A 13,696-nucleotide genomic window follows, 5' to 3' on the forward strand; every position below is an offset into this window, starting at 1 on the left:
GTTTTGCGAGCCAGGCGCTCGAAGCTGAGATGCAAGATCATAATCAGGAAGGAAATGCATTGATTTCCTGTACAGTAGAGAATCGTTTTGTTTAGCTCTTAGTATTTGAAAGCATTGCAGTAAGCAGCTTAAGTTATTGGGCCAGTGAGAAAGCAGATTCCAAGAAAGCAAGTGAGAATAAAGCTTTGATTCTCAAACATTCCTACCAAAACCTTTTCCACTTGACTTAAAATGAAGGTGCAGCTGTGCAAGGGGTGGCACAGTGAGATGATGGCAGCCTGTCAGGTGTGTGTGTTGTAGACGGGGAAGTGCAGGTCAGAGGAGGGCAGGTCGGTGGTCGTGCTCCCCAGCTCAGGGGCATAGATACCCTGTGCATCAGGCCTGCGGGAACCACCAGCATGCAACTCTGGCTGGAGAGAAGACAGGCTTCTTAATGCTTAGCTAAAAAAATGGAGGCGGCACTTCTGCATACATGTGTAGTTGTAGTAATGTGTGGTAACCACTCAAACAGCAATAGCTGGGAAGTGAAAGGCATTCAGCATTAAGTATGAAAATTTGTGATGAGCAGTGCCGCTTGGTACAGTAGCCTAACCCTTGAACGTACCTTTCTGAGCCTCTGGGTGCTTTGATTTAACTTGCAGTCTGGGTATGCAGCTCTAAACCTCTTGGTTCCAGCCATAAAATGAAATGCCACAAAAACAGTGGGTGCTTTTTGGTGCTCCTGACTTGGCCAAAAAACAAGGAAAGTCTGAAACCTCACAAGCCTGTTCTCATGACGTCTCTCAACATCACAAATCAAAAAACCTCACTTACTTGCATCAAACTTGTAATCGGATCCCAGGAAATGGTGACTTTAAAATTATGCAACCAGCATTTTGGTAGAATAAACAAACAGCGCGCACAGGCACCAGCGTCTCTTTAGATGACTCAGTTGAAAATACGGCTTCCAAGGAGCAGAGTACTGCTAAGCTGAAGGGAGATCCTGGCAGCAAATGCCTGGAATTTGCTTGTGCCAGTATAATTTAAGGTGAGGGTTTTTCGAGTGAGATGGCTGTGCCTGCTTCTAAAATGGTGATATGTAAAATATATATTGCTGTTCTGAGGAATATATGAAGATTTGGGGGTCTTGGTTACCCCACCTGTGTTACTCTTTGGCATATTCTGTATCGTGGGAGCCTATTCAGATTAGTGCAGGAATCTGGCTCTTTATTGAAAGCTGTCCCTTCATTTGGATAAAGGAACAGTCAGTTTTGTGGGGGGGGTTTAACAGGAGAAATGCTTGTTCTTCTGGCAAGTGATGCAGCGTAGCTTCCACATCACTTCCAAGGGGCCTCCAGTGAAAAGATAAGTTCCGGTGTTAAGTGGTAGGTGGAACAAATAATCTATTTGCATATAAGTAAAAGGAAATAAATAAAAGCAGAACTCCTAAAATGGAATTGAGAAAGCTGTCTTTAGGGACTTGAACTGACCCTTTTAAAACCTTTTAGCCATTCTCCAGTCTGTGCGCGCACACATGAAGAGGATGAAACCATTACTACTTAAAAATAGAAACAACTCTTACATTAAAATGGCCATTTTGGTGGATGAATGGACAAGTGTATTAGTGTTGGCCCCCATTCCTGTCCTCAGATTTGTTGGGTGGGAGGAGGGGGGAGCCAGACCCATAAAGTTTCTATTGTTCTAAAAGCAGAAACATCTGCGGGAGAAGCGGTTTAGCTGAGATCAGCAGCCAGGGAGCCTCCCGTTGACCAGTTTGCTCTCGCCACTGCTGCAGCTCTCTCCACATTCCTTGTCACGGGAAACATTTGGCTACACTGACTAGAGATGCGTACAATTGTGATAAACGCAGAGGATCCAGGTATAGTCTGCGGCTCAGAGCCAAGAATAGCCAGGTTTGCAGCATGGGGTGCTGGGGTTTTAAATTCCCTGTTACTTTCTCCAAGGCTGACTTGAATCTTCTTCCAGTTTGCAGAGTATCTGTCCTAGGTGGTGTATGTTTGTCCTTCGTTGCTGCCTGCCAGGGCTCTGTGCTGTTATGTACCAAATGCATGTTGTGAAGTCCAGCATTTGCCAAGGTGGCTCCTGCAGTTCACTGAGTTTTCATCTCATTTTAGGCAAGAAGGTTCAGGTGCGTAAACCGGCACCAGGAGCTTCTGATGCTGTTCCCTCAAGGAAGCGCCCAACACCAATCAACCTTGCCAGTGCAATAAAGAGAGGCAATAGTGCGATTTCCCAGAGACCCTTCAGAGATAGGGTTGTGCACTTACTGGCACTAAAGCCCTATAAGAAACCTGAACTTATTCTCAGATTGCAGAAGGATGGACTTTCCCAGCAGGACAAGGATTTGCTGGACAGCTTCCTGCAGCAGGTTTGTCTCCTACCTAGATAGTTGCCTGACTTGCAAAGACAGATATGGTGTCATTTATGTGGACAGACTTTTACTATTAGCACATACTTAGTCTATCCAGCTGATAAGCTGTAGCTTAATTTTCTTTAATGGGTATGCCCAGTAGGAGCTGACTGACTAGATAAGGCATAAGTCACTGTTATTTGCTAGGCACACAGCAGAAGTCCCTCAGCATTTTCAATTTTAAGTGTTTGTAACTAATCTGTACTAATTCAGTCCACCAGATAAGGCCAGATTTACAAGTAGTTCCTGTTGCTTGCACACTTCAAACTGCATTGGAGTGACTAAGACACTCAGTCCCAAACTGTGACACTTTGCTTTTATGGCTTTGTGGTAAACACTGAAGAGCCTTTGAGTTTGAATAGATGTAACCAGTGAACTGTCTCCATTTTATTTCTTGTAGTACATGCATAAAGATATACCATATATAATAAGCACATGCACTATTTTCCATTAAAAAGTGGGGAAAACTCTCTTTCCTCCACACTTGGGGTCCCTGGGCTGCTCTCGAGTCGTGCTGTCATCATAAAGGAATTGTATTTAAGCATTGAGCCGTGAAGATCGGGCAGCTTCTTGCCAAGTGTGTTCCTGTGTGATGGACGTCAAAGCTGTCTTCCTGTTGCATCAGTTCAGTAACTCCTGGCGTTTTCACTTGGTGAATGCACCGTTTGGAGAGTTGCAGGAAATATCTTTAGGACTTGCATTGCATTTACCTGTTCAAAGCACCTCACATATTCACCACCCTTCAGCGCACCTCTTCGTGTCTTGGCATTACCAGGTTGAGGCAAAGAGGGGAAGTAGCTTGCCCAGGGACACGCCACGAATCGTTAGCTAAATTGGTTAATCACTCTGGCGTGACCAGCTCCTGCCCTGGATATTAATCCACTAAACCTTTTTTTAAATTTTTTTTAAGAACAGTGCTAGGAAAGCCTGCATTTCTGACTGCTGCGAAGGCTCAGCATGGAAATCCTCTGTTATGAATAGTCACAAACCTCTACCACATTGCTGTCTTCTAGTCACAGCACCATCAGCATGACTGAGAGAATGCTGTAGCTGGGTTATTTGGAAACACTACTTCTAAAACTGCCCCTGCTCGGCACCACCTGCAAATGCAGATGAGCTACCAAATACTGGCTGTGTTGAAATGCCTTGCATAAGAAGAGCCAGACTGGGTCAGACCCATGGTCCCTCTAGCCCAGTATCCTGTCTGTGACAGTGAGAGAGAGCACTCAGTGGAGTGGTCTGTCCCCTATTCACGACCTTCCCTGGCACCACCACTGTCGGTTTAGAGATGCCAGAGGAAACGCCTCCAAATATTCTGTTCAACAGCTGTTAGTAGATCTGTCATCCATCAATGTGGCTAGTCCCTTGCTGAACCTGCCACTGCTCTCTGCCTTTGCCACCTCCTGTGGCAATGAATTCCACATGTTAACTAGGCATTGCATTGAAAAACTACTTTCTCTTGTTTTAAACCTGTCTTCTCATTTCAGTGGGTGTCCCCAAGGTCTAGTCTTCTGGGACTTTGTGAGCAACAGTTCCCTGTTCACTTGGTCTACACCCTTCGTGGTGTTACAGACCTCCATCATATCCTCCTTCAGCCTCCTCGTTTCCAAACTAAAGAATCCTAGCCTTTCTAGTCTTCTCATATGGCAACTGCTCCCTGCCTTGCCCAAGTGTGCCCAGCTGCCACTTCCTTTGTGGTCCATATTTCCAGGCCAGACTTCTGCTTTTTGGACTAACAGTCTCATTTTCTGAGAAGACACCACTTTGGAGGATGAGGAGTGCCCAGGCCCCAAGAGTTGCTTTGTACCTAGGTCTGGCTGGAGTGCAAAGTTGTTCAGACAGTCCTGAGAAGCTGTTTTACCTCTGTTGTAAGCCCTTCTTTACAGCATCTGGCACGTTGAAGATGCATTAGGAAAGACAAAAAACTTGGGCCCTAATCAAGCTGAAATTCTCTGGTTTATTTTTCACATTGGGTATGTTTACTGGGTAGCTTAAATGCACGACAGAACTGAAGTTCATCTTGGCTGGCTTCGGGTTTTGGACTGGTGACAGAACCAAAAGGAAAAACAAAGTGTTGGTCTTGTAAGCTGATAACCGCCTGCTTCTATCTCTCTCGTATCTGGAATGCTTCGCAGCATTTAGCTGCCTAGAACCCTTTTTCTTGTAAATTAACAGTGACTTAAAGCATTAGGCCACATTCAGCAGTGATGAAGCAAATGCACATGAGATTGTGACATGGTGTTTCCTGTTAGATAGATAGTATATTTCCTGCTCCTCCTTTACTTTCTGTTTTTATGAGGGTGCCTTACTTAACGTGCATGGATGATATAATAGCACACTTCCAAACACTGTTGTCAGGGAGTCTTGCATTGCACAAACACCACCTAAAACACAGCCGTTGCAGCACTGGGTAAGCAGTGAAGCTGCAGCCAGATGAACAGTGTGCACCGACTACACGAGAGCTGCTTCCAATTTCAAGTGCAGTTGACAACAGAGCAGGGCCTGAGCCTGTGAGATTTGATATCCCAGTCCCAGCACTGCCAGCTTCCAGTGTGACCTCGGGCAAGTCACTTTGTGTTGGCACCTCCGTTTCCCATTCTGCAAACGTGTGCAATGCACGTGAAGAGGCTGTGATGCTGTGCAGTTGCTTTGCAAACTGCTGCTGCTCCCTTCCAAAGGCTTGTTCCCCCAACACGGAGTTACTCATTTTGTATTAGCCTTCCTTCCTCCAGATGAGCTGTCAACTGCAACTCTCAGCCTGATTTTCAGTCTAAAATTATTGAAAGACCAAGCCAGTCAGCAGCTTTAAATTGTTCCCATCCTGGCCTGTTTCTCTTGGTCCCAGCAGGGTCTCCTGTCAGGCCTCAAATACTGCCTCTGAATGAAAGAAATCTCTGTGGAAGGATTTGGCAAAATGGATAAAAAGCCTCCTAGGCCCATGTGCTGCATTTGGCGGGATGAGGGGCCACTTTGTAGAGCTTAGGAGTACAAGGCTCTGTTTCACCATCTTCCTGATTGGAGATGAACTGGTTTCTTTCTTCTCTGATGGGAGCAAGCAGATGGTTCTGCTGTGTTTAACCGTGCCCCATACAGACATATCGGGGTGCTCGCAGAGTACTAGGAAAGTGTTCTCTCCACTGCCTTGCAGGAATATTGCATCTTTATTTTTAACTCTGTTTCTCTGCCAGCCAGATACTGTCTGTCATGTGGCAGCACTTAACTGCTTGGACCCTCACAGCTTTGGTATCGGCTGCATCATCTTAGGCAGTTTGATAAATTGTCTGCCTATTGCTGGGGGGAGGGTTGCTTCCCAGTGCTTCTCTGAGCGTTTAGCGTCAATGATTAGACATTAAAAATGACAAATGACTATTCAACTTGAACCTCAGTGTTGCACCTGTATGTCCATAATTTGATGTGTGCTTTGCAAGTGAATATTCCACTATTGTCCTGCCACTTTTGTAAAAAAGGGACGGCACGTTTTGGTGAAGAGTGTAGAAGCCGGCATTCAACATGGTGCTTGCTGGCGCTTGTTACTGTGCCTTGTGCTACATCAGCTGCAGTTTTCCTTAAATCTTTCTTGGATTTCTTGTAAACTGTGAGAACCAAATCCTAATGTGTCCTGCAAATTACTTTTCCATTTTAGGTGGCAAATCTGAGTGCCAAGGACAGCACTTTTACATTGAAAGACTGCATGTACAAAGAGGTGCAGAAGGACTGGCCTGGCTACTCTGAAGGAGATCAGCAGCTACTGAAGAGGATACTTGTTCGGTAAATTCCCCCACGCTCTCTGCTGTTTCCTGCTGCCTGCGTCCCTGAGTTGTGTGTCATGTACGTGCTGAACCAGTGCAGCTGGTACCGGTTGGTGTAGCCCCGATGGAGTCAGCTGCACAGGCTGATGATCTAGGCCACTGGATCTTGCACAACGTGCCAGTAGATTCCACCCTTGTTTCCCCACATCAGCTCAGCAGCCACGTCCTCAGCATGCTGCTCAGTGGCCGGTTTTCCACTCTGCAGATAGATGTTCCTCTCCCGCTAATGGGCAGCTCCTGGTTTTTCTCTTCCTGGGCCTTGTCTGTGTTCAGATGCTTCAGTGGTCTTAACGCTGATTTCTCAAGCGTCATTTTGACAGATTTAGTGCTGATAACAGCATCTCTTGTGTGACTTGCAGCACAGCAACACACAGGTGTCAGAGTCACCCTCAGGCTAACGGGGATGAGGTTCAGTCTTGATATGAACTGTATGGGTGAAGATTATAGCTAGCAAGGCAGTGCAGCCCTTCACAGAGTACCCCACACCTCGCAGAAGTAGCCTCTCTGTCTGTCTGTCTAGTTTTAGTTGCCAGGAGTCAGTCTGGATAGATGTCTCCAACCTGTAGGCATGGCCCTATCTGATAGCAGCCTTTAGAAGCCATCTTTGCTACCTCTTTTGTTTTTCCATCTGCTTTTGTGAGCCTTTGAGTTTTTGCCTAGGTAAAGCTTACAGGCTTGGAGCTGCTTGCAGGCAGGAGTTAAAAAGACATCCTTCCACCTCTAGCCTGTGATCCTGCCCCGCTCTAGTGCTTGCATCCCCGCTTCTGGCTTCTCCATGTATTTAATTATTGTTTTAGTTACCCAGGTTGGCTTTGATGACTTTGGAGGCTTATTTTATTGCGAATGTGGCTAGCGTAAAATAGAACTCTTCTTGTTGGAACCGTTTCCATGATTTGAAAGCACAATTGGCTTGAAGATGAGACTTTGGTTTAACAAAGTCTAACACTAAATGTTCTTTGGCATACTTAGGAAAGCTCAAATGGGTATGTTGTAACTCATTTAAACATCCCTGATGCTGAATTGTAATTGAATGGAAAATTACAACTATCCACAGTTTGCTTTCAAAAAAGTTGATTCTTCCTAGTCAAAGCAGTGTTTACTGCCTTTTCTCAAACTGTGGCATTCAGTTATGCAGAGATCTAAAAATAAACCCTGGAAAGGATGTATTCAACTGTACAAACAAAGACCCGCACAGCCAATGCAGGTAATGAGGCTACAAAATGGAAAAAACATGTAGGGTTGAAGCCGGTAGAAAAACACTCACAAAGGGCACAGGCACCAGATGTAAGGCCTTAGAGTCTGCCGTGGTCGCCTCTGGGGCTGCTTGATCCCAGTTGTTAATGTCCTTTTGCAGCAGTCCAACTCTCTGGTTTTCGTGCTCGGTCTCCACTCTGGATGGCTCAGGAATTTCTTTAAGTCGGCAATGCCTTATAGTCGATTCTTTTCCGAGTGTTGACGGGGACTCTGTTGCGGCTCTTCCCCTTGGTAAACTTTGGGGAAGCCCGGGGTGGGGGTGCTGCTCTTAACTTGCTTGCACAGTGATATCAAATGTATTGAGCTGCTCAGCGAGAAGCTGACTTCCAGAGAAAGTTGCACAGTTTGCAGCAAGCAACACGGTGTCCTGGACTTCCTTCATAGTTATACAAGGAGCTGTCACATGACTGAGATGATCCATTCACATCTGAGATGTGGTTGTGTTTGGGTTCAAATTATTGCTTTTTAAAATTAAAGTCTCTTTAAAATGAAGCAAACGTGACTTAAGTAGTGAGCTTCCATATCTAAAGTGTTGCTTAAGTGTGGTCAGAGGTTCAAGTTAGGTTTCTCTGGAGTTTTAACAGCTCCCTCTGTAATAGTCCTCCCAATTTGTAAACATTAAGGAAAGGAGAGAGATAATTTAACTGTGCTGCGATCGAGTTGAGCCCTCGCTTCTGCATCAGACCTTGGTGTACCCATGAGACGAGGGCTGCAGAACCTGTACCTGAAAACCATGTTTTAAAAAGCCTCTTCAGGGTTAACTTCTCTACAATGCAGCTCGATTCAACAGTCAAGTTTATTTCCTGAGTGACTAAGACATGGGTTCTCCAGATCATACTGGGAAAGCAGGGCAAAGTTAATGTTCCCTGAAACTTACTCCAGGAGCTGAAGAGCTTCATGGAAACCAGAGAGCCTGGAGACGTGTGGAGGAGGTTAACAAAAGCGCAGTGCTCAAGCTGCAGGTGTTGGGTTTGGTTTTGGTAAAGATGTTTCTGTTGCAGGAAGGGATTGTCTGGGAGGTGGAGGCTAGTACTAGCCATAAGTCTGCATGGTGTTAAGCAGTACGCAGGAAAGCTCATAGAGGCAGTCTGATTGGATGGAGATGATACATTGCCCACCTGCTCCCACCACCTTCCAAGCAGAGACCTGCTGAGTGTCTGCTTTACTGAATAGCTTCTTTAAGGTGGACTTTGCCTTAGTGTAGAGGACCATTGATAACCTATTTGAACTGAAACTAATTCTTCAGATGATGATTTGGCCTCTAAGCACAAGCTTGAATACCCTGTAGGTGCTGAATATTTTTTACGTAACTTGTTCACAGATTGATTTCTGTTGGGTAAGGCAGAGCACTCGCTTGTGACATTACTTGTGTCTGGCCACCGGGGAAGCCAGGTAGAAATGTACAGTTAAGAGAATAGCATCAAATATGTCCTCTTCCCATCGTGGAATCCAGGCTGACCTCAGATGGTAAAGCAGCAAGTGTCCCTACCTGACCATGCTTGCAGGCATCACACAGAGCTTTTTCTTCTCCTCCTGGGAGAAAGCGGGCAAGAGATGGCACTGCTGCTATTTAGCATGTAGGTTTTATACATCTTGACCGTTTTTCCCTGTGTAGAGGCCGTGTTCTCCTGGTGCACCCACCCCACTTTTTTTTCTGGCTTGGGGTGAGTGTAACAGCTTTGCCTCAGGTGAGGAGGTCTTCCTTCTACAGGCGCTGTTGGTGCCTGCTCAGTTGGGTACAAAGAGCTGTAGTGAGTCAAGCTGAAAGTGCCACGTCCCTGCACGCCTGCAGCCACACTTGTGCTGAAGCTCCACTGGAGGTCCAGTGGTCAGGAACTTATTCCGGGCTCAGATTGCTTTGTACAACTTGCAGCTGCTGCTCCTGGCTGGAGGGGTGTTGGCAAGGCCTCCCTGGGGCATGCTTGCGTCTTGTGCACAAGATCTGAACCCCTCTTAACTTGTGTCTTTCAGGAAACACTGTCAGCCCCAGAACAGCAGCAGCCTTCCAGCGGATGCTTCTTCCCTTAGTCCGCCAAAAGACCACACGAACTCTGCGTCGCCACCGCAGGTGGGTGGCAAACCACTGGGATCGGTACGTGCAGGCCGGGCTCTGGGCGAGAGAGAACCTTAGCATCTAGCACTGAGCTGGGCACTGGCTCTAGACCCTGGTCGAGTTGTTCAGCATCGGGCGGGGGGGGTGCACAACCTGCCTTCTGACTCTCGGCTGACTTCTGTTGGGAGTTGGTGAGACGAGAGTACTTACTCCACTCATTACCCATAGCTGTTTGGAGCTGAGCAGTAATGGGCAGCTCCCAAGCAGAACAAGGTGGTGTTCAGACCTCAGGCTGCTGCAGTCTGATTGCAGTGATCAAAGCAGGGTGTTGCTGGTGTGCCGAGCTGTGAAAGCTGCATATCTGGGCAGCTTCTTGGAGATGAGGATATGGCCCCTTCATGTTTACTCACGTAGCCTGTTGCCAGGTTTCCAGAGCCTGCATCTCCTGGAACCTTCCTACCCATAATCCTGGACAGCTGTTGAATGCACTTTGCGTCATGAAGTAGCTCTTGGCTACCAGTACGTCAGCCTCTCGCCTGTAGAAGCCCTGTGGCAAAAGGAGTCTGAGCTGACCTGTATTCTTGCATCAGCTGGAGGACTCTGCTCTCCATAGCTGGCCTCTTCCCTATCAGTAGGGTCTGGCTTTTAGTAGCTCAAGAGGTGAGCACCTTAGCTTAGCTCTCACCTCCTTGCTTTTACCTCAGAAAGCAGGTGCATCCCATCCCTATACTAGTGGTCTGGACGGGTATAAGCTGTGTTCTGTGGTGATAAACCAACCAAAAGGCTCACCTTCTAGGGCATCCCTCATCTAGCCTCTGATCTGTTCTGGCCTCAGTGCTTTGGTTGAGCAGTGAAATGCATGCCACCTCTGCACCCTGCAGGGCAGTCCAGGGAAGCTAGGTATTTATCCTCGTCCTGCTAGTGTAATATGTAAGGCCTGCTTTGCCTGGACAGCCGTGCTGAAGATTAGTAGCAGTGACTGTTAGCAGGTAAGGAAACAAACTGCTTTCTGGGAGGGGAAGCAGTGCTCCATCAAGCCCAGGAATCAACCAGGCAACCCAGAGTTCACCAGGAAGCAAGCTCTCAGTCCTCACCTGTTGCTCTTTGGATGCCTGCCTGGTGCCTAGAGAGTGATCCTTTTCACTGAGCAAGGCGGGAGGATGTTGAAGTTCTTCTACTTGTTAACGCATTAAACTCCACTCAGGATTTTTTTTTTTTTTTTTTTTTTTAAAGAATCTGAATACAAACCCTGGCATTCTCCAGTGGTCTGTCTTTTGCTTTGCATCTGTTAGGAAAGAAAAGGAAGTGAAATATGTAGGAGTTATTGGCCAGTAAAATCTGACTGACTAGCATCTGAGCACAGGGCTGTTGGATAATAAATGATTTATTGCAGCCTATCAGTGGACAGTGGCTTGTACTACTCTCCAGGGTACTAATATGCTCTAGGCAAATATGTAACTTAGACCCCAGAATGGTTCCAGTGCGACTAGTGAGGGATTCGTAGGCAAGCCAGAGCCCACCTTTATTTTTCTCTTGCTGCCATGTGCCGGTCCGTGCATGGTTTAGCTGTAGTGTCTCTTAAGGAAGTGGCTTTTTCCAGTGACTAGAGCAGAGATTGTGGGTGGGTTGTCCGAGGCTCAATTTCTTGGCTGCCACGTTTTGCACTGAGCAGTGAAGCATCTTGTCCTGTGCTTTAGTTTCATACTGAACTTTTTTAGAAGCCTGTGCATGTATTTGGCCCATGGCATGTAAGGGGAGGAAGGCTCTGCCAGCCTTGAGGTAAGGTTGAACCTAGCAGCTCTTCATTTGTTCTGCTTTTTACATCCATCAGGATTTGCAGGCCCCAAAGCATGCAGCGCTTGCTGAGAGCAGGGCTGCCTGTCCTCTCCTCAGCCCTCTCCCACCCAGAGGTCCTGCCACTTGTGGTAAGGAGCAGGGAGCTGGCTCCCTGTGTTACTGACAGCAGTCAGGAAGTGCTGTTGCCCCGCCAGGACTTGGCAGAGTAAACATTTCCTCTCCGCAGCCTTTCTGACTGGTGCCTGTCTGGAAAGAGGGACCTCCTGTCACCGGGCAATGTCCCCTTAGGAGTAACGGAAGAAAAAAGGATGTCCGTCTCCAGACTGGCAACGCAGTTCCAAACTCGCTTTCCTGTGGGGGATCAAATTCCATGTGCAAACACAGCAGTCCTGTCTGAGACGGCAAGGAAAGGAGTATCCAAAAGAAACCAGTCGGAACTATGCCTTGTGTTGCGCTGGGTAGTGAATAACCTGCTTCAGACTTGTGCAGCTGTGCGGGTGGGCGCTGCAGTGCCGAGGGCTTCCCCAGATAATCTGGCTGCCTCTCCACTTGCAGTCAGCTCAGGGTTTGCAGCTTTTGGCTCTGACCCAACTCTCCCTCCACTGCTGACCTGTAACCCACCAACAGCCACCAAGTAGAAGATGCAGGTGAGATCACAGCTGCCACCTCTATCAGCTGTGGCTTTATCCCCAAAGAGCAGAGCCCTTTCCCAGAGTAGCACCTCTGTCACTGTCTCAACTGGCGAGGGCAGAGCCTCTGCCCTCTCCCTGCTCTCGGGCACGAGGGGAGCTAAGATCATGGCAGCCTGCACATAGCAGCATTCATTCTCTTACTCGAGCTGTTGGCACGTGCGGCGTTTGGCCTGATAATGCTGCCCCCATCATTAATTTCCAAGGCAAGGAGGGATTTTCTCATCCCCTTTAAACTTTATCGCCAGTTTAAAGGGGAAGCGACTGAGCTACAAGTCTTCAGCAGGTAACCAAAGGCAGCAGGACGCTGTCCTCATTTGGGAGTGATATCCTTGGCTCCTGAGCAGGTGCTGCTACCTTTACCCAGCTCCCACCTAGGTGTATTGCAAAGGCAGCATCTGAGGTAAGTGCTTCCAGTGACTCAAAGCGGTTGCAGATCAGTGGCTTCGTTGCACGGCAGGCCTGTGCCTAAGGTCTCTGGGGGCTAGCAAAGGACTGGCCAGGGCGCTGTGTTTGTGTTTCCTTTGCAGCGACGTGTGCGGTTGTTGATACGGCAGCGCCACCTCGTGGCAGCTGAGCCTTGAATGCCCAGGATGAAGTGATTTCTTGTCAGACTCCAAAAAGAAAATGTTCTTCTCTGTCCTCAGAAACGCTCCCAGCCCCTGGAGTTCATCGATCTGCCAGTCAGCAAGAAGTCGAGGATATCGCACCTGGCCCACAGAACTCAGCCCACTTTCAATGGGAAACTCAACTCCTCCAACGGGAAAGAGGCGCCTGCTCCAGCCGTGCCATCAGCTGCAGCTGATTCCACTGGCTCCAGCTCCCACTTGCCGGTTTTGGAGCTGCCGCGGCCTCACGACCCCCTTTCGGATGTCAGCAATGACCTGAGTCACAACGGCAGAGACTGTGAGAACCCCGAGGCAGCTGACAGACTGGCGAATCCTTTGTCAACAGACTGTGCCCAAACCAGCAAGCTCCCCTCTAGCTCCTTGCACGTGAAAAGCAAGAAAAAATCCAAAAAGCACAAAGAGAAAGAGAGAAAAGAGAAGAAAAGCGATGAGAAGTGCAAAGAGGAGAAGCAGGACTGTGAAGCAATCAAGAACGCTGGCTTAATCGGTGCCCCCCAGGATGTCCCAGGTAAGTCGCTGCTGAAAGGTGAGGGGGGCAGGAGACGTGCTTATGTAGACTGTAGCTGCATGTTTGTCCTCTGAATACTTTGCATGTCTCTAGCTGCACCCACTACCACTACTGAAACACTACCACCATCTCTCCCTCTTGATCAGGAAACAGCCTTGCTCTGAGCAAAACCATTCCAGTTTTTCCTGTTCATAGCCTTTTATCTTGTGCTGCTTTGGAATCTACATCACATGGTGTCACGGTTCTCCTCAGTCAGTGAAAAGCCTGATTAACACCTGGCTGGGTGGCTGGTGGCGTCTGAGGTCTTTTGGACACAGTGCTTTTCCGACGACATGGGTGCCAGGCTGCGTTCCAGCAGGCTTGTGTTGATATTATCATGGCCACCTTAGTGACTCTTGTCATTCCCATAATGAAAGCTAGTCGTAGAGATTCTTACAAGTGGGCATACCGGAAGCAGCTGACCAATGTGATGCGACACGTGGTTTCATAGTTGGTCGGGTCGGACAGGACCTGAGCAGATCAAGTCTGACCCCCTGCCCTGGCAGGG

At 47.9% G+C, this 13,696-nt stretch overlaps 1 protein-coding gene across 3 annotated transcripts in view; it reads left to right on the top strand.

The window, feature by feature from the left end:
* Window positions 1–13,696, top strand: part of ELL (elongation factor for RNA polymerase II) — a 37,531-nt gene that overhangs the window by 14,335 nt on the left and 9,500 nt on the right. For 2 of the 3 annotated variants that reach the window (XM_025210282.1, XM_025210284.1), the window contains exons 5-8: window positions 2,115–2,368; window positions 6,054–6,178; window positions 9,445–9,565; window positions 12,660–13,149. In XM_025210282.1, the coding sequence (XP_025066067.1) occupies window positions 2,115–2,368; window positions 6,054–6,178; window positions 9,445–9,565; window positions 12,660–13,149 (990 nt within the window). The remainder of the gene's footprint in view (window positions 1–2,114; window positions 2,369–6,053; window positions 6,179–9,444; window positions 9,566–12,659; window positions 13,150–13,696) is intronic. The other variant, XM_025210283.1, reaches the window with a different exon arrangement.

This window comes from Alligator sinensis, unplaced genomic scaffold (assembly GCF_000455745.1).
Source record: "Alligator sinensis unplaced genomic scaffold, ASM45574v1 scaffold1354_1, whole genome shotgun sequence".
NCBI lineage: Eukaryota > Metazoa > Chordata > Crocodylia > Alligatoridae > Alligator > Alligator sinensis.